At 35.8% G+C, this 20,160-nt stretch overlaps 1 protein-coding gene across 3 annotated transcripts in view; it reads left to right on the forward strand.

Moving 5' to 3' along the window:
* The window catches only part of RALGPS2 (Ral GEF with PH domain and SH3 binding motif 2), a 153,825-nt gene that overhangs the window by 115,403 nt on the left and 18,262 nt on the right, over window positions 1-20,160 (forward strand). For all 3 annotated transcript variants that reach the window (XM_032862575.1, XM_032862577.1, XM_032862578.1), the window contains 6 exons: window positions 5,218-5,355; window positions 6,336-6,426; window positions 11,504-11,571; window positions 13,481-13,616; window positions 14,403-14,554; window positions 18,487-18,541. In XM_032862575.1, the coding sequence (XP_032718466.1) occupies window positions 5,218-5,355; window positions 6,336-6,426; window positions 11,504-11,571; window positions 13,481-13,616; window positions 14,403-14,554; window positions 18,487-18,541 (640 nt within the window). The remainder of the gene's footprint in view (window positions 1-5,217; window positions 5,356-6,335; window positions 6,427-11,503; window positions 11,572-13,480; window positions 13,617-14,402; window positions 14,555-18,486; window positions 18,542-20,160) is intronic.

A 20,160-nucleotide genomic window follows, 5' to 3' on the forward strand; every position in this document is an offset into this window, starting at 1 on the left:
TTAATAAAACTGTTCATACATATAATTAATATAAATGGAAGTCTGTATATGAAATTCATTAATATAATACGTCGAAAATTCTGATGTTGTATAGTGTCACTTGCTCCTATTCTAAAAACATGACCCCTCTTGTTTGAATAAGGTTATTCTTAGTAGTTGATGTTTTGAGATTTAAAAGCAAACATAACTCTGGCCTGAAAAAGAGTTCTGACTCCCTGCTGGCTCTGTGGATTTAGAAAAGTCTAGAGAGAGAGAATTAGTAACTGTTGAGTACTAACTTTGCTATTATATTTCATTAAACTCAGAAGTGTTGATTAAGTAGCTTAATAGCTAATGAAACAGAAATTGGGGCATCTTAACTGATTTGGTAACTTCACTGCTAAGTAGTAGAACTGGGGTTTGAATCTAATTCCAAAGCATTGTGCCATACTGTCTCTCCTTGAATTCTGTAATTACTGATTGCAGCTTCTAGGTAAAATTTTGCAGGGCTTCTAATTTTTATATATACCATGTGCTTTCCCCTCCTTGCTGCCTTAGCTTGAGCTGTTTTTTCTCTGTCGAACCACATTGTTTATTTAAAGTCAGCCCAGTTTCTGCCTCTTTCACAGAATTGTTTCTTTAAATTCTGTGACATATATAGGTATACCAGGGGTTGCAAACTCAAGGTGTACAAAGACCAAATACTCACAAGAATGAGACAAGTAATGTAAGTAAGTGAAATAAACCAGAAGTAAAGTAACAAAGGAAAATGAGTTAGGACAAACCGGCATCCTTAAGGTTAATACGGTGGGATCTGCACCCTTCTCAGCTGTGCCTCATTATTGCCAGATCTTCCCATTTTTTAGGAAGAGAAAGTCACTTAGGTATTTCCTATGATATTTCCTGGTTTTAAAAACATTGGGACAGATGAATGCCAGCTTTTAGGCTCTGATATATGTTATAGAATGCATTACTTGATCATTTAATATTACTTGATCCTCTTGTATTCACTAATAACCTAATATGGGAGAAAATACAAGATAGTAAGTTTCTCCTGAACTGTTTTACTTGAGTAGTTTTGAACTTTCTAACTTTAACAATTAGTAATACCTCTAACTAAGGTAAGAAGTTGGGATGTCGTGTGTTTTGAGACAAATAATGATTAGTTTGGCATGTCAAATTGAAAATTAAAGATTTCAGTTCTAAAAAGAGATTTGAAAAGTCATTGGCAATTAGGTGATGGTTGAGGCTACAGAAGTAAGATAATCGAGGAAAGGAACATGCAGAGTGAGATGAATGACAGAACCATGGAGAACATCAATTTCTAGGGAACATGAGGAAAAAGAAGAATTGGCGGGGTGGAGGGGGGGCGGCGGCAAGGAAGGTCCAAGCCAGTAAAGCCCCAAAGAACAAAGGGAATAATAAAAATACTGAGACACTAATGAGCAGCGGGAGACCAAGAGAGATGTTTAAAGATTTAATAATGAGCAGGTCCCTTATACCCTTGTTGGAGTAAATTTCAGCAAGATACAGATTTCAGACTGTATTTTTTTTTTTAGAGATTTTATTCATTTATTTGAGAGAGAGTGCACGAGCAAGGGGAAGAGCAGAGCGTGAGGGAGAAGCGGAAGAAGCAGACTCCCTGCTTAGCAGGGAGCCCAGTACGGGACTCAATCCTAGGACCCTAGGATCATGACCTGAACTGAAGGCAGGTGTTCGACCAACTGAGCCACCCAGGTACCCCAGCTTTCAGACTGTATAGTAGATTGAAAAGTGGATTAAATTTAACTGCCAAGTGGATTGGTTTCCACAATATATTAAGAACTTAGAAATCAGTAAGAAAAAAAGACAACCCCGAGGAAAAAATGGATAAAAGACATTTCATAGAAATATAAATATGTAACCTCATTACCAATCAAAAAAAGGAAAATTTAAAAACACAGTGAGATATTATTTTATACCTATAAGATTGGCAGAAGTCAAGAAGACTGATAATAATCAAGTGTTAGCACAAGAGCGGACTAGTAGAAACTTAAATGCTATCAGTGGTAGTGTGAATTGATAAAGCTTTAAAAACCAGTGGAGGGGCGTCTGGGTGGCTCAGTGAGTTAAAGCCTCTGCCTTCCAGCTCAGGTCATGATCCCAGGGTCCTGGGATTGAGCCCCACATCCGGCTCTCTGCTTGGCGGGGAGCCTGCTTACCGCCCCCCCCCCACCTCCTGCCTCTGCCTACTTGTGATCTCTGGCAAATAAATAAATAAAATCTTTAAAAAAAAAAAAAGTATGAAGCTGAACATTAATAAACCATATAAATGCCATATATGTAATATAATATGAGATATATCCTAGGACAATTCTTGTACATGTGTCCCAGGAGATACTTATAAGAATGTCAGTAGCAACGCGTAGGGAGGGAAGAAGTAACTTAAAAGTATCAAATAAGTGAGTAAATTGTGATACAGTTACATGTTAATATATTCTCAGTCTAAGGAATTACTGCTGCATTTAACAACACAAGTAACTCCTGGAAACAAAATGGTGAGACACAGCAATCACAGAAGGCCATATTTTTAAAAATTTAATAAACACCTATAAATTTACAGGTGTTTGTTACTTACTGTGTTACTTACTGTGTACCTATGTTTACGAATGTTATCATTGAATTTAACCGTAAGTAAAAGTAAATATATCGTGCAGGGATACAGACAGATGTCTTGGGAAAAACAAAACGAGAGAATAATTTTAAGTTTTGGAGTAGTGGTTAGTTAGCTCTGGATGGGAGGCAGGGAGATCATACAGGGAATGAACAGTACAGGTGATGATGTACTTCTTAAGCTGGCTGGTCATTCACCGGTATCTATTACATCGCTTGATAACAAGCAGTATTACATAAGTTAGAGTATACTTTTTAAAATGGTAAAATCATGGGCGCCTGGGTAGCTCAGTGGGTTAAGCCGCTGCCTTCGGCTCAGGTCATGATCTCAGGGTCCTGGGATCGAGTCCTGCATCGGGCTCTCTGCTCAGCAGGGAGCCTGCTTCCCTTCCTCTCTCTCTCTGCCTGCCTCTCTGCCTACTTGTGATCTCTCTCTCTGTCAAATAAATAATAAATAAAATCTTTAAAAAAAAATAAAATGGTAAAATCATGATTCTTAAACAAATACAAAATGAGTACATGTCACGTTTCTATTTAAATCATTAAATTTATAAGGGGATCAGGAGGATACTGCAACCATTTCAGGAGAGAATTCAGAGTACCACATGTACCATATAGTCAAAAATGCTAAGATAAATTTATACATAGTTGCAAAACTGGCCAGCATCCGTAGAGCATTAATCATTTACATTTTACTGAACATACGGCATTGGCATTTTTATGGACAGGAGTTTGTATTATTACTAGTTTTCAAAAACTTAGAGTTTGTCAGATAGCTCAGAAAGTCCATAAGGATACACTGGAGATAGGACACCTGGTAATTTTTTTTTTTTTTTTTTTTGCCTATTTCAGAGACTGTCATAATTTTTCCTGACTCATGTAAACTTTTGTATGTGTCAGATATTTCATTAAAAAGAGATGAAGGGTTAAATAAGTGGAGGAGTCTCTCTTTCTCTTTCAAGCTGTTTGTTACAGAGAAAGGGACAGGGGTCCTGTCCAGAGGAGGAATCAGATGTGAACAAAGAGTTACCTTGATTTTGTTTTCTTCAAGAGAGAAGGTGTAAATGTAGGCCTCCGCTCCGCTCCGGAAAGGAGCCCACGGTGGGTGAGGAGGCTGTCGTGATTACACTCAAAATCACAGTGGAGAGGAAAAAGGGATTCTTTTTCCTCTGAGATGAAGGCAAAGCAGCTACGCTAAGGAGTCATTTGAAGTCATTAAAAAAGAAGTTGAGAGTCTCTGAAGTAAAGGAAGTATTTATGATAGATGGCATCGAGAGTACCATTAAAGACTTCTTGAATGGAAAAAGAATGAATAGGATGAGTAAAAAGATTGCCAGCCCAAGATTTTAGGTGGTTTTAAACACCTATTGTCAAAACACTGCACAAAATTTTCATTTTCTTAGAGTGCAAGATAGAGCAACTGCCTTAAATGAGTTTATAGTCTTGAGCAGATAAGATATAAATAGAGTTTAAACAGATTATAAAGTCATAAAAATTACCAAGTGAATGGTATTACAGATACTGTATGAATTTATACCAGCGGGTAGTGGAGAAGCTAGGGTACAGGTATATACTCTGAGGTCCAGCTTTGTTACTAACCGTTCACATGGCATTAGTCTGTCAATATCCGTGGACCTCGGATTCTTCATCTGTAAAAAGGGGGTTAGACTGGACAGTTTCTACATTCCTTTCTTGGAGTCTATGAGAAAACTAAAGAACAGTTGACACTGACCTAGATATTAAATAAAATTGAGATGGGCAGAGATAAGTCTCGGAAACAGTCAAGATGAAAGAAACAGCATGAAAAAAGAACACAGGGCTTTTTTGGAAGGCAGTGTATGTGGTACATAGGTGGTTTTTTCAGAGTCCATGAAATGTGCAGTAATGAGGAAAAAAGTAGGAAAGTGTATTTTTCTCTTTAACTATAGTTGTCTTTCTTACACACTACATGTGTGGCCTTGCATATCTAGAACTGGTAAAACCAAGTTATATTTGGAGGTTATTTTGTTGGCACAGAGAAATGGGGCAGTGGGGTTGCAGTGGGGGGAAGAGTTCAGTTTGTAGTCACATGCACTGTTTCAGAAATCCAACTGTCAATCTTTAGAATAAGACAATATACAAACACTTCATGTCTGATGCCATGGGAGCTGCTATAAAGTTCATCAGGAGCGCCTGGCTAGCTCAGTTGGTAGAGCAAGTGACTCTTGATCTCGGGGTTGTGAGTTTGAGTACCCCACGTTGGGTGGAGGGATTATAAGTAAATAAACTTTAAAATAGAAACAAAAACAAAATACCCTCATTAAGAGAACATTTACAAAAACATTATTTATGTATCTGACCCCAAATCCATGGAAACCTATGCCTCAGTGATTATGATTTAGCAAGGTGGTGGTGTATTAACAATAAATCCTAAATACAGCATATATTTAAATGTAGTGATGAACTAGGTTTGTTTGTTTTTTTTTTTTTAATTCTTATTTTTATCATGCTCTTCCAAACTACAAGTAAGAAAACACTCATTTATCTCATTTTGTTTCAGGTACCTATTTGTTTTTTGTATTTATCTATTTGTATCTTTTGTTTCAGGTATCTATTTGTCAGATTTAACATACATTGATTCAGCATACCCATCAACCGGAAGCATTCTAGAAAATGAGCAAAGATCAAATTTGATGAATAACATCCTTCGAATAATTTCTGATTTACAGCAGTCCTGTGAATATGGTACGTTTCTGGGGAGTAATACTACATCATTATGCTGCAATTCTTTTGACTCATTTATCTGAATTGATAGCCATTTTTTGCACAGCAGGGAACATCATCCTACTATAAAGGAAAATAATGATTGTTTAATATTTAGCATCCTGTTTGATATCTTGCTTTTAAGGAGTTGAAGTGTTTCATATTTAAAATTTTGTTTTATCTTTTTTCTTCTGTAGCAACTTTGCTAACATAATTTATAAGATTATTTTCTGTTACCTTCATCTCATTTGATATCCCTGGTTACAGAAATAGTTCTTATATTTTTCAGTTTGGGAAGGGACTAAAACAATGATCCTTGTAATAGTCGACTAGCTTTCTTAAGTTCATCATTAAATAAATAACCAATTTTTTGTTCAAGAGTATTTAATGGGAAAACATGTAGAAAGAGCTTACACAAGCCCAGATAATGAGAAAAAGTGTTGTATTTTTTTTTCTCATTTTTTATGATGTTTGGATGCTTTCACCTTGGTAGGGAATAAAGATAACCATTACTGGTGTATATTTTTAAAATGTTAAAACAGTGAGTTTACATTATCCAATTTATTTAAAATAGATTTGTTTTAAAGTTATTTTATGTGCATGTGTATACTTCTAAGAAAACCTTAAAAACTTCCTAAAAGTATATGTGGGGGAGGACATTTATCAAATATGTGGGATTTGGTAAATGGAGCTGTTTGTTGTTGTTGTTTTAATACAGTCTGAAGAGAAACCAGAGTATGTTTGGTGTTTTGTTTTGTTTCTTAATCTGTACAAACAGCATGCAACTGTAATTTTTTAAATTACCATCAGTTTTACATTAAATAAAATCTACCTCAGTAGTGTCCTAGAGTTTTGGTGCCATGCAGCCTTAATTTTTCTTAAGTATGTATTTCTCAAATTAACTTTTAAAATTCTGGTTAAGATATACTGCATCAGATAATTATTTACCACATTTTGCCTAGATATCCCCATGTTGCCTCATGTTCAAAAATACCTGAACTCCGTTCAGTATATAGAAGAACTACAGAAGTTTGTGGAAGATGATAATTACAAGTAGGTTGGATCTTCAGAAGTGGTTTAACTTTGATCTGTGTTCTACCCTTTCGTCCCCATGTGTTTAAACATCTGAATTTTATATCATATCATGCAAATGCCTAATCCAGTTTACAGTGATAAAGGTATTTGTATACATTATTTTATGTTTTTTTTTGTTTTTTTGGTTTTTTTTTTTTTTAAGATTTTATTTGTTTATTTGACAGAGAGAGACTCAGTGAGAGAGGGAACACCAGCAGGGAGTGTGGGAGAGGGAGAAGCAGGCTTCCTGCTGAACAGGGAGCCTCATGCGGAGCTCGATCCCAGGACCCTGGGATCATGACCTGAGCTGAAGGCAGACACTTAACGACTAGGCCACCCTGGCACCCTTATGTATTTCTTAAGCACTTGATATGATTGAGACAATTTACAAATACCTCATCTGTTCTTTTGTTTAAAAGTGTTTCACTTTTCTCAAGTTGTTGAGAGCTGATCTTTGATAGTTCCAGTATAAATGTCTTCCTTTCTTTATATTCAAGCACTGAATCTTTATGGAAACTTATCTTGTAATAGATTGAAAAAATAATGAAACCCTCTATAAATAGGAAAATTATTCCTTTTGTAATGGTAATTTTTGGACACATCTTTGAATTTGTTTACAGTTGTTTTCATGGATTGAGACAATATTGAACCTTCCTACCTCTAGGGTAGAGGCATATGTCCAGTACCACACTTAACCCTTTTCTCTATTATACCAAGTCCTTTATTAAAGATTTCAGAAATCACTTTTAAAATACAGCTGCCCATTTCCTTCTTTTTAACATCTACAGTTCTGCCCAAGGTAGGAAGGATTTTTAGGTTTTAAGCCTTTTTATTTTCAGTGAATACTATACCTCTTAACTGCCAGGTTTTGGGGGTTTTTCGGTTTTTTTGTTTTTTCAAAAGATGGAAGGACAAAGAGCTTATATCTCTTGAGGCTTCTGATGCTTCTTGTAACTTCACTTGTTAATTTCAAATAAAAAGTTTTTGCTTAGCTTTATTATGCAAATTAGTCCCAAGCTTTCATTTTACTTTGTGTCTTTTACAAATTTTTTTTCCAGTAAATTCCAATAAACTTCCATACTTACACATACTTTAAAAACTTACAAAGTGAGAGACTAGGTTATTTTTCATTATTAATGCATTATATAAAAATTTTCTTGTATGATGTGATTATCAACTGCCTTGTTCCATTAAGCTTCAACAGTTTTCAGTGAAGAAAGTACCAATAAAAGGCTACAAATTCTGGAAAATAACTAGAAATAAATTATCTTCAAAGATTAAAGCTCTAGATAATATATATTTAAATGTATCTAAAATTTTATTAATGTTTAAAAACACCTTTATTGGGGCACCTGGGTGGCTCAGTCAGTCAGGCATCTCCCTTCAGCTCAGGTCACGATCACAAGATCCTGAGATTGAGTCCCCTGTCAGGCTGCCTCCTCAGCAGGGACCCTGCTTCTTCTCCCCCTCCTTCTGCTCCCCCTCCTTCTGCTCCCCCTGCTTGTGCTCTCTGTCTCTCTCTGTCAAATAGAAAAATAAAAATATTTTAAAAAATAAATAAAAATAGGGGCACCTGGGTGGCTCAGTAGGTTAAAGCCTCTGCCTTCGGCTCAGGTCAGGATCCCAGGGTCCTGGGATCGAGCCCCGCATCGGGCTCTCTGCTCAGCAGGGAGCCTGCTTCCCTTCCTCTCTCTCTGCCTGCCTCTCTGCCTACTTGTGATCTCTGACTGTCATATAAGTAATAAATAAAATCTTTCAAAAAAATAATAATAAATAAATAAAAATAAAAAATAAGTAAAAATAAAAACACGTTTACTGCCATCTTTCCCCCCATACCATAATATTACCACTTTCTATTTCTGTATCAATTTTTATTTTATAAAATAAATAGTAGTTCATTTGAAAATGTCTGAGGTCAGTGGATCAGCTTTTCAAGGCTGCAGTTTTTTTCATAGATTTGTTGTCGCCCTGGGTTAGGGGCTTCTTGCGTTTGATGGTCTGTATCTTATATTTACCACTATTTCTTCCATCTTAGCTCTAATCACTGGCATAGCACAAAACACTCATGTGTTGTCTAGTGACATATCTTAAACTCAAAATATGATTAAATAGTTGTTAAAAATTTCTATATCTGGCTGAAACTTGTTGAATTTAAAAGAAGTTAAAGTATTCAATAGTGAAGCCTAAGAAATTACTGCACAGTTATAGAGGATGGTAAGTTTTTATTTACTGTGGTGAAAGTAAAAGTGTTTAGTTAGGCTAATTCTTACTTTGTTAAAAAGATATATGAGCCAATGAAGCCTTTAACTGTCAGTATATGATGTGAGATACCTTCATTTTTGTAGGAAAGCTAATGCTGTTGTACTGATTTCTGTTTTCATGAGTGGCTAGAACCAGAATGGCCTTCCCATTACAGTCATTTTAACAAATAGTTATTAAACATTTGCCATAGGTGAGTTTTTTGTGCTACTTGCCGGGATTACAGAAACAAAATCTTGTTCATGCCCTTAAGAAGCTCATCTCATACAGAACATATCCACAAGACAGATGATGACAAAGCAGTGCAGACATTACTGTGATAGATGACATATGCTCAGGATGCCATGGGAACATAGATCCGGAGGGAGACCTAACTCAGCTTTTAGTGGGAAAAATGAGGAAAAAAAGAACATGAATGGTTTCAGGAGACAGTGTCACCTGAGGCTTATTAATCTTAACAGGCTAGTAGATGGTATCTCCATGTAAGGAGTGAGGAAAAGTGTTCCAGGGGATGAAAGAATCAGAGGATTAGGGTAGGAAGTAGTGTTTTTGCTTTGGGGAATGCTCAGTCACTTGGCAGTATTGGGGCATCAGATGGGAGACTGAAGAAGACAGTTTTTTGAAGATGCAGTTGTGTTTCAGGAACCTTCTAATTCAGTATGCTGAAAGTCAGCATTTTAAGATAAGAGCCATTAAAATGATTAGAAAAAAATGGTTTTTCTGATGAGAGAGATTTAAATAAAAATGACACCTTTGGTTTATCCAAGGCCTCTGTTTTTTTGGCAGCTTCATCTATCTGTAGGCAACCAGTATAGACACTACAAATTAATGCGTGGGTTTTTTTTAAAGATTTTATTTATTTATTTGACAGAGATCACAAGTAGGCAGAGAGGCAGACAGAGAGAGAGGGAGGAAGCAGGCTCCCCACTGAGCAGAGAGCCCGATGCGGGGCTCGATCCCAGGTCCCAGAGATCATGACTTGAGCTGAAGGCAGAGTCTTTAACCCACTGCACCACCCAGGTGCCCCTAATGTGTGTTTTTTAATCGGGATGGAAATCTTCCACAGTTAATATTCAGTTAATACTGAACATAATCTCTTTTCTCGGTGAACCAGCTTCACTGTTCTGGATGGTGTTTTGATGATGACATAGGCACCCAGACTCTGACTTGACTGCTGTGCTTTAAGATGCTTCTCCTTTTTATACTGCTGACAGCGGCGTGACTCACCCATAGCTTCCCCTCCCTTCCTTTCAGTTGCAGTTCTGCGTTAGGAAATTGTAGTTATTTTATTTACTTCTCTGTCCTTCACATACCAGACTGTAAGCTTCTCAAGGGCAGGCTACTCGTCTGCCTTAGTCTGTGTTCTGTCAGTGCAAGATCACAGTGCCCAACACAAAACAGGTGTTCGGTAGCTGTTGATCGAATGAATGAATTCAGTATAGTCTGTAGCCCAAATAATTAAACTGCTCCGTAGAAAGAACAGAGAGTTCTGGTTAATCATATATCTGTTCAGGACTACATTTTACACTGTCAGATAATTGGAATAAAATCATACATAATTCCCTGTGAGGTTATCAAGGAAATAATAAGTTGACAACCTATAATAGATTTATCATGATGAATATCACTTGTATTGTACAATTTCATTAAAAAAACTCCAGTTGGTAAAATGCTTTTTTTTAAAAAAGTATTAATATTTAGACAAATCCTTAGTAATAATAGGCTTTGCGGGATATACCAAAGTATGTTCTGCAACTGCTATATTATCCTGTTTCTTGAAATGGCATCTACTGATAGGAGTCATAACTGTCTTTTTGCTGTGAAACTCAAAACTGGATATATTACCCTAAATGGAACTTACGTATCAGCTAATAAGCTTTGACTTAGGACAGGGATTTACCAGGAATTTTGCAAATAACTTTTTTATTATTAAAGATGTTTTAAGGGGTGCCTGGGTGGCTCAGTGGGTTAAAGCCTCTGCCTTCGGCTCAGGTCATGATCCCAGGATCCTGGGATCAAGCCCCGCATTGGGCCCTCTGCTCAGCAGGGAGCCTGCTTCCTCCTCTCTCTCTGCCTGCTTCTCTGCCTGCTTGTGATCTCCGTCTGTCAAATAAATAAATAAAATCTTTAAAAAAAAAAAAAAAAAAGATCTTTTAAGAAGTTGAATTGGGGGGCACCCGGGTGGCTCAGTGGGTTAAAGCCTCTGCCTTCAGCTCGGGTCGTGATCTCAGGGTCCTGGGATCGAGCCCCATATTGGGCTCTCTGCTCCGCAGGGAGCCTGCTTCCCCCTCTCTCTGTCTGCTTGTGATCTCTGTCAAATGAATGGATAAAATATTAAAAAAAAAAAGTTGAATTAGTTGTTTTGGGGGATGTTTTGGAAATTTTCCGTGCTACAGAAGCCATTTGTCCATCCAGTAACAATTCTAGAAATAATTTGTGTAATACATGAAAATTCCTGAATTTAAGTGTCAGGTATCAATATAACTTCAAGTTAAATCACTTTTTAGTCATTCATCAAATATTTTTAAATGTGTTGAGCCATTTAGTTTGGGGGAAATTTTTCTGTTTTTAAGTATAACTTTTTAATTTTTTTTTCTCTGCCTAATATTTCTAAGAATAACCATAAGATATGCTTTGTATGAAAGAAATAAGAGATTTACTATTATTAAAGATTGCTCTTGAAGAAAAATATATAGCTGAGATTGTTATTAAAATGCTTTTTTGTGAGGAAATAATGTAATTTTAATATTGTCAAATGTTAATCATTTTATGTGTTTTGTTTATTTTTAAAATTCAGGCTTTCGTTAAAGATAGAACCAGGGACAAGCACGCCACGCTCTGCTGCTTCGAGAGAAGATTTAGTAGGTTAGTGTATAGTTTTTTCAGATGACTGAATAACAAATCAGATAACCTAATAAGAAATAATATGCTCCAATGTAAATAAATACTTAGCACATTTTATAATGCATGCAAAAATTTATTTTTGGTATTAAAATATATCACTTTGGGTTTTTCTGTTTTTTAATTAAGAAATTGTTACTTGGAGTTTATAGTAATGTACAAAAAAAACTAATCAAGGAAAACATACACAACAAATAAAAAAGTAAGTAAGTGTTTATAAATACCTGTTCTTTTTTTATTAAGAATACACCATCCTGGTCAGTGAAGGTTGATGACATTAAATTTTTCTGTGGTTTGAGTGGAAATTTTTTTTTTTTTAAGATTTTTATTTATTTGAAACAGAGAGATCACAAGTATGCAGAGAGGCAGGCATAGAGAGAGAGAGGAGAAAGCAGGCTCCCCGCTGAGCAGAGAGCCCGATGCGGGCCTCGATCCCAGGACCCTGAGATCATTACCTGAGCCGAAGGCAGAGGCTTAACCCACTGAGCCACCCAGGCACCCTGGAAATTTTTATTAACATGAATAATTATGGAAATCAGTTCTAGTAACATTATAGCAGTTTCACTCTAATACTGGGCCAGGTATGAAAAATAATAAAAAATAGTCACAATCCCATAATGCACCTGTTGCATTATAATGGGGATAATATATGTGTACCACACATAATTAAAAATATAAAATTGGGGAGAATTGTTCATTGAGATTTTTTTTTTCCAAGATTTTATTTATTTATTTGACAGACAGATATCACAAGTAGGCAGAGAGGCGGTGGCGGGGTTGGGGGGGGCGGAATGGGAAGCAGGCTCCCCACTGAGCAGAGAGCCCAATGCAGGTCTCTATCCCAGGATCATGACCTGAGCTGAAGGCAGAGGCTTTCACCCACTGAGCCACCCAGGTGCCCTGTTTAAGAAATTATTAATAAGTACCTTTTTTAAAATTTCAAATGCAGACTCTGCCACTAAACTTATTAGATACCCTGTAAGTGTTTGGAGGCCCATTCAATAAGGTGTAGAGGAAGCAAGGGGACAAGCCATGATGATACCTAGGGGGAAAGTATATTAAAAGCAGTGGAAAACATGGCAGTCTGAATCCCTTAGATTTGCTTTTGTTTTCTTTGTTAAAATGATATCTTGCAAACTTTATACTTTTCAAGTTCTGGTTTTTTAACTCACATTTAAGTCTGAACAGTGTCAAAATAGACTGAAATTCCAACTTGAATGCTTGACCTGCCCCACATGCTCTTTCTCCAAGAAGAAGCTAAAACTAAGAGAGGGAAGCACTGTGTAAAATTAAACGAGCACTGAACTGGGACTCCTCTTTGTGATTACTTCCAGGCTTTAATCTATGATTGTGATATTCTGGGCCCATCTCTTCTAATTCTGCTTCTCCTCTTGAAAAGAGGCAAATACTAATACTGCCTGCTTAGTGCAATAAGAGAAATTAACAGATTTTGTATGTTTTGGATTTTGTGTTTTAAGACTCAGAAAGCAAATATTTTTTTAAAAGATTTTATTTATTTATTTGACAGACAGAGATCCCAAGTAGGCAGAGAGGCAGGCAGTATGAAGGGTGCGGGGGTAAGCAGGCTTCCCGCTGAGCAGAGAGCCTGATGCGGGGCTCGATCCCAGGACCCTGAAATCATGACTTGAGCCTAAGGCAGAGGCTTAAACCACTGAGCCCCCCCAGGCACCCCAGAAAGCAAATATTTTAATGTTCAGTCAATTAAATAGAATTAACTATATCATTATCTTAAAATTTAAATCACATTTTATATTTTCTATCAAGGGAATCTTTTTGAAACAATCTGAAAAATTTCTCTCCCTCTGTGTCTCTCTCTGTCTCTGTCTCTTTCTCTTTTGCATTTAACCTCTAGGTCCTGAAGTAGGAGCATCTCCACAGAGTGGAAGAAAAAGCATGGCAGCTGAAGGAGCCTTGCTTCCACAGACGCCGCCGTCCCCTCGGAACCTGATTCCACATGGACACAGGAAGTGCCATAGCTTGGGCTATAAGTCAGCATTTTTCATTTTATCTTTCAGATTTTTAAGTTGTTTCCAGTAGAATTTGTTTTCTCTATGTTTTATTAGTTAAATATAGTTTTATTTGTATAACAGTAGTTTTTTTCCTGATTTAGTAAAATATCTTGTTTGCCTAGAAGCATTTAGTTCTTCTTTTACCTTAATTTGGAAATAAGCTTCTCCCAACAGTGCCTGCATTTGGGGGAAATAAATGAGCTATATTACAGAGTATCATCATAAATAAAATGAGGAAAGCAATTGCCCATTCTTCTTTTAAATTACAACTTTCATACCAAAACAGTCATTGCTTGTCTTAAAGTAGGTCACCATAAGTAAAGGTGTATAAAAATTACTCCTTTCATTCTTAAATATAATGAAAAGGAAACTGATCTTTAGTTTAACATCGTTACCTTTGCAAGATTGTTTACTCAAAATGGGGCCCATATTTTACCTTTGCCATAATTTTTGTGAAAATTTAATAGCTGTTTCCCAAAAGTGAATGTGGAACTATTTTCTAATGGACCCAAGACTCAAGATGAAATTAAAATATTATCTGTTACATAAGATAGGGCCTGGCCTGGTTTCCTAAAATATTTTCCTTGAACTGTTAATTTTAGGCTTTTATGGGAATATCTGTGTGATATCTTAGCATGAGAATTCAAAAGTCAGTTTAGGATAGCAGGTAAATGTTCTGTATCTTGAATCTTTAAGAGTATCCTTTATATCCTGAATTAACCAACAATAATAAAATATATGAAAAATATTTCTCTTTGTTTCCAGTTTCATTCATAAAATGAACACAGCAGAGTTTAAGAGTGCAACGTTCCCAAATGCAGGGCCAAGACATCTACTAGATGACAGTGTCATGGAACCCCATGCACCATCTCGTGGCCAAGCAGAAAGTTCTACTCTTTCTAGTGGAATATCAATAGGTGAGAAATACTTCTCTGAGAGGATTACAATATATAAAAATGAGATTCTTAATAAAACATTTGGAAAAAAGTCACTAATCCTAGCATACATAGAGAAACTTTGATAAAAGCAAAGTATCGGGGGCGCCTGGGTGGTTCAGTGGGTTAAGCCTCTGCCTTCAGCTCGGGTCATGCTCAGGGTCCTGGGATCGAGCCCCGCATCAGGCTCTCTGCTCAGCAGGGAGCCTGCTTCCCTTCCTCTCTCTGCCTGCCTCTCTGCCTACTTGTAATCTCTGTCTGTCGAATAAATAAATAAAATCTTTTAAAAAAATAAAGTGCAGTAGCAGTTAGATATAGGATCATCTTACTAGTACCTACTGAAATTAATAAAGAAATCATGGTGTTTTAAAAAACTGCTTGATATTTTTGACTACAAAAGGGGAGGCATTTGAGGAATGGTGGGAAAAGAAGGTGGGCTGGTTGAATTGGTTGCTTTATGCAGTTTGGTTGTAGGAATGAGGAAAGGGGTAGAGTTGGTATACTCCCAGTTTTTTGGATTAAGCAGTTAGTTAAATGATGGTACCGTTGCCATGATAGAGAAAACCAAAAGAGCAATCATTTGTAGGTGGTGAGGTATTTGTGAAGGATGACTGGGTTTGAGGAATTGGGAATCCTATTTTGGACGTGTTTGGTCCACATGGAGTTGTCAGGTAACTGAATATGTGACTTTTGAGCTCAGTGGGTTCAGGTTAGGTCTGTAGATGTTAAGTATGGGTGTTTGCATATTTAGCATAGTATTTCATGCCATGGGATTGGTTGAGGTCACCAAGGGAAAGCATGTAAATAAAAGAAGACACTAACATTTAGAGGTCTGATTAAATTACCTTTTTTTTTTTAAGATTTATTTATTTTAGTGTGAGAGAACATAAGCAGGCAAGGCAGAGGGAGGAGAGAATCTCAAGCAGACTCAGTGCTGAGTGCAGAGCCTGATGTAGGGCTCGATCTCATGACTCTAAGATCACAACCTGACCTAAAACCAAGAGTTGGATGCTTAACGTACTGCACCACCCTGTTGCCCCCTAGTATTTTTTTTTTAATAGATGCATCATCAAAGGAAATACAAAGGAGGGATCAGTGAAATAGGAATAAAAATCAGGGTGTGGTATCAAAAAAGCCCAGTAGAGGAAGTATCTCCAGGAAGAGGGAAGTATTTAATGTATCACTATCAAATGCAAGAAAAAAGATGAGGATGGGAATTGATCAGTGTGCATTTGGCAATATAGAAGTCATTGGTGACCTTGATAAGACCTGCTTCATAAAATAGTGGCATCAGAGCCCTGATTGGAGTAGACTGGAGAACAAGAAGCCAGGGAATAGAGATGAAGGGGACCAAAAAATTGGGACCATACTGGAAAGGGATGTGAGGTTATGAGGAAAATTTGTTTTTACTTCCTAAACTTTATTTTCTGAATCTTTTAGATGAGCATTATTTCTTTTGATTATTGGAAAAACCTTCCTACAATGTTTGGTTTGTTTGTTTTTTGTTTTTCTTAAGGAGTAGAGGAGGAAAATAGCTTCTCTGATTAAGCGCCTGGTTGCTCAAGGGCTAATAAGCCTATTATTATTAATAGGATCATCTCAGTATTGATGAATAGTCAGTAGAAAGAAATCCAAGAAGGAGTTCCTTTTCTTAAACAAATCGACTTCCTTAACCCTTTAAAGTTCCAAACGCAATGAACAAAACTGATACAGAGCTTTCCAGCACCGTTCAGCAATTTTTAAATTCCAAAGTTCCCCTTTTGATAGGTACAAATGATTAAATAATGATAAAATTCACAAAATAGAAGACAAGTTAGCCACCTCAAATACCTCTTCATTAATGCTATAAGCTGTTACTATGCAAATATCAACCTCAGCCTGAAAAATAATATATAGTGTAATTTTGCAAAAGAGAGAACTTTCTTCCCATTAAAAATTTGTTACACTATGGAATCTGGCATGCCACTTAAACAAAAAAAAAAAATAATTTTTAAAGTTACAGCTCTCAAGTATATGTAATATTTGACTTTTCCCCATCATAAATTTTTTTTTAAAGATTTTATTTATTTATTTGACAGAGAGATCACAAGTAGGCAGAGAGGCAGGCAGAGAGGTGGGGAAGCAGGCTCCCTGCTGAGCAGAGAGCCAGACATGGGGCTTGATCCCAGGACCCTGAGATCATGAACTGAGAAGGGGCATAACCACTGAGCCACCCAGGTACCCCCCCCATCATAAATTTCATAATGATAATTCTTTAGTTTATCTGTGGCTTTTTCACTGATGTTCTTTTGATTTTCACAAGATAATTATCTCGTTATTTCATTCAGTTACAGTTAGTGTCTCAGTTTGGAGGCCTTTCTTTTAGAACAGGAAAAGACTATTTTAGGGATGCCTTGCTAACTTAGTAGAGTGTGCAACTCTTGATTTCGGGGTTGTGAGTTTGAGCCCCACTTTGGGTATAGAGATTACTTAAATATAAAAAACTTTTTTAAAAAAGGAAGAGACTATTTTAATTTTGCCTTTGTATTTATTTATTTTTATTGTAAGGCTGTTAAGTGGGTAAACAGTAAAGATTGTTACATCCTTATTTGTAAATTAGAACATTAGACATAGATATTACCTTGCACGGTTTTTGTTTTAAAGCTCTATATTCTGGAAAGAAAGTAATTTATAACCATAGATGGTAGATGTTACACACACACGATTTATAGTTTAAAAAGGGTTTTTTCCTTAGCTGTAGCTTTAATCTACAATATTAGTCTGTACTATGGAGATTTTGAGAAAGTACTCCGGAGAAATTAACCAGTGCTTGGGACAGTGACCTCCTAACATTTTCTGATGTGGTGTAGAAGTCTTAGATAACCTAAAGTGGTCTGGCCCAGCTAAGAGAAGCATATCCACTCTGAGTTTCATGCTTCTAGAAAGACTTATATTTTTCTGCAAATAAGTCATAGTAATTATGATTGAATTTTCAGTGTTTACCATGTAATGCTACAAATCAAAAGATAATCTACAAGACTCTGTTCCAGTTTCTCATCTGAACCACACAACCAGAAAATTCTTTCTGTTAACTCAGTTCTTCCAAGGATATTATATATAACTAGTGCCACTCTAAATACATAGATAAGGTGTTAATCTATCACCTACAATGTGTACCTTTTAGCACTGGAGTTTGTGTCTCTTACAGAACACTGGTATGAAGTCTTGTAGACAGTGTACTTGATATGTAAGAGATTAATCATCAGTTTTGTTGAGAGCCAGAATTATCTTTAAAATAACATTTAAATCAATATAAGTTGTTTTAGACTAAGTTTATTCCCCTCAGTTTTTTCCTTAGTTAATGTAAAACTTTATATTTTAACTGCTATTCTGGCTAAAGAGAAAGTTTTTGGATTGTTACAGCACCTTTTTCTTTCTTTTTAAAAATTTAGATATTCCATCCTCTTCTACCTTGCCTCTGAAGGCAAAAATTAAATTTCATTAAGCTTTTTATCCTTAGGATCATAAAAGGTTTTAAAAGGCTTGTAGAGATAAAATAGAGCATGAACCTCTAAGAATTTCTCAACTATATTGGTCTTAAATTTTGATCGTATTTTTAAATTTAAAAAATTTTGTGCTTACGGTACCTTCTCTAATGGTAGAAAATTGTTTATTAGCAAAATGAATCTGAGCTGTAAGCAGCTCCACAAAAATGTTCTATGCTATTTTGTTATTTTAGGTAGTCTTACTAAATTCCAACATACTACAGAATGAGCCTAGCAGCATTAATACTAGAAGGAAGAATTAATATGTGGATGTTCACCCACGAATAACATGACTGTCATTTTAGAAGTACAATTGAAGAATCTATTTTTAAAATACAAAATTAAACTGTAATTCTGATGTTTAAAAAATAGAATAATTTTTTATTTTAGGTAGCAGTGATGGTTCTGAACTAAGTGAAGAGACCTCATGGCCTGCTTTTGAAAGGTAAGAATTATTCATTTGAACTGCTTCAAGTTTAGTTAGTCTTTCTTAAAAGATGTGATCATATGCATTTTAACAGATAATATTTGTTACATATCCATAAGGGACTATTTATAAGCTTCCACCTGGTGGCAGAAATTAAAGTTGATATTTAAGTCTTAGCTAATAAATACGTGTTTATTTGGTGACTTGATACATACATGAACTTTATTGCTTTTAAAATTATAAATTTAAAATCATAATAACCAGTCATAGTCAACTTACCTACTTATGTGTTTAAAATTATTTCTTTAAATTCTGGTTCATTTAAGAAATTTTAAGGCATTAAGTAGCATAGTCTACTTCATTCTCTGCTACCTTGTCAAGGGCAAAAAGACTCAGTGTTAAATTATACTATAAGTAAAGCAGCTTGAAGTTTGAATTTAAATTGACATTACCTCGGAGTATGTACAGAGTGCACAGATTTCTACTGAAATCCTGTAAGGCATGTTCCCTTCTCCTTTCTTTATTGCTTTAAGCTTTAAAAGTTGCCATCTGCCTACAGCATATATGCTAATAATGATCTTCGAATGTAAGATCTCCTTAAAAATGTAGCCAAACAGTGCAAATAATTTATTTACTAAACATCCTTTAGAACTTTTATATTGTCTTTGGCCATTTCAGTTCTTCCATTTTTATATTTACAGGATGCTTGACTTTTGACAAAATAATTGCTCCCTTTCGTATATAAACTGAGTAGCCTAAGTTTCTAAGCAGCTTTGAGGGCCATGTTGAAATTGATGGCATTGAAAATAGTTATCTAACTCCGTATCAGTCACTTTTTTAGTAGAAAACAATTTTATTGACTATCCGTAAATGATACTGGAATTGGTTAATTTCATGCTGTTTAATTGGAATATTATATTCTTATTTTTCTGTTACGTGATTAAGATTTTATTTGTAGACCCAGCATTTCAAAGTACTCTTGAGCCTTTCTACCTTATCAGTGTTCCTAAGTCTTATTGTTTTTGAGGGGCCTTCACAACTTGTTTTTGCATTCTATTTCTCTTCCAGCTTTTGAATTCAGTCTCTTTACTAGGGTTTGCCTGAAACGAGAAAAACATAAGTTGCCTCTGGCATGCTGTCTGTACAAGACTTGACTTTAGTTCTTTCCCTCCAGGAAGAGCCATCATATGTTGATTATAGGGTGTACTGTAATCGTTAGATAAAAAACATTGATTGAAAAAAAATCATTTCTCGGTTTGCACCAGGAGGGTGTTGTATTCAGTAATCTGTTCTCATCCCAGCAGGTTACTCCTGAAGAAAGTATTTAACGGTGTCACCTTCACATCTCAAAACAATATATTTCTTCTATGACAGATGTTTTGCTTTGCAGACGTTTGCAGCTAAAAAAAAAGTCTGTACTTGTGCCAAGTTTAAATCTGTGGCTTTTGGAATTTTGAGAGCAAATTAATGCTTCCCGGCAAGATTCAGACATGGAATAATAAACAATAAATAAAGAGCTAGGATTTTTTAAATACTTCTTGTAGAGAGTGAATTCGAAAATAGTTTTCTGAATGTTGAACATATCACTCTCTGTCCTTATTTCCTACAGAGACATCAAATATGTTGCTGTTTAAGTT

The sequence above is a fragment of the Lontra canadensis genome, unplaced genomic scaffold (assembly GCF_010015895.1).
Source record: "Lontra canadensis isolate GAN:19392208 unplaced genomic scaffold, GSC_riverotter_1.0 scaffold24, whole genome shotgun sequence".
Classification (NCBI taxonomy): domain Eukaryota; kingdom Metazoa; phylum Chordata; class Mammalia; order Carnivora; family Mustelidae; genus Lontra; species Lontra canadensis.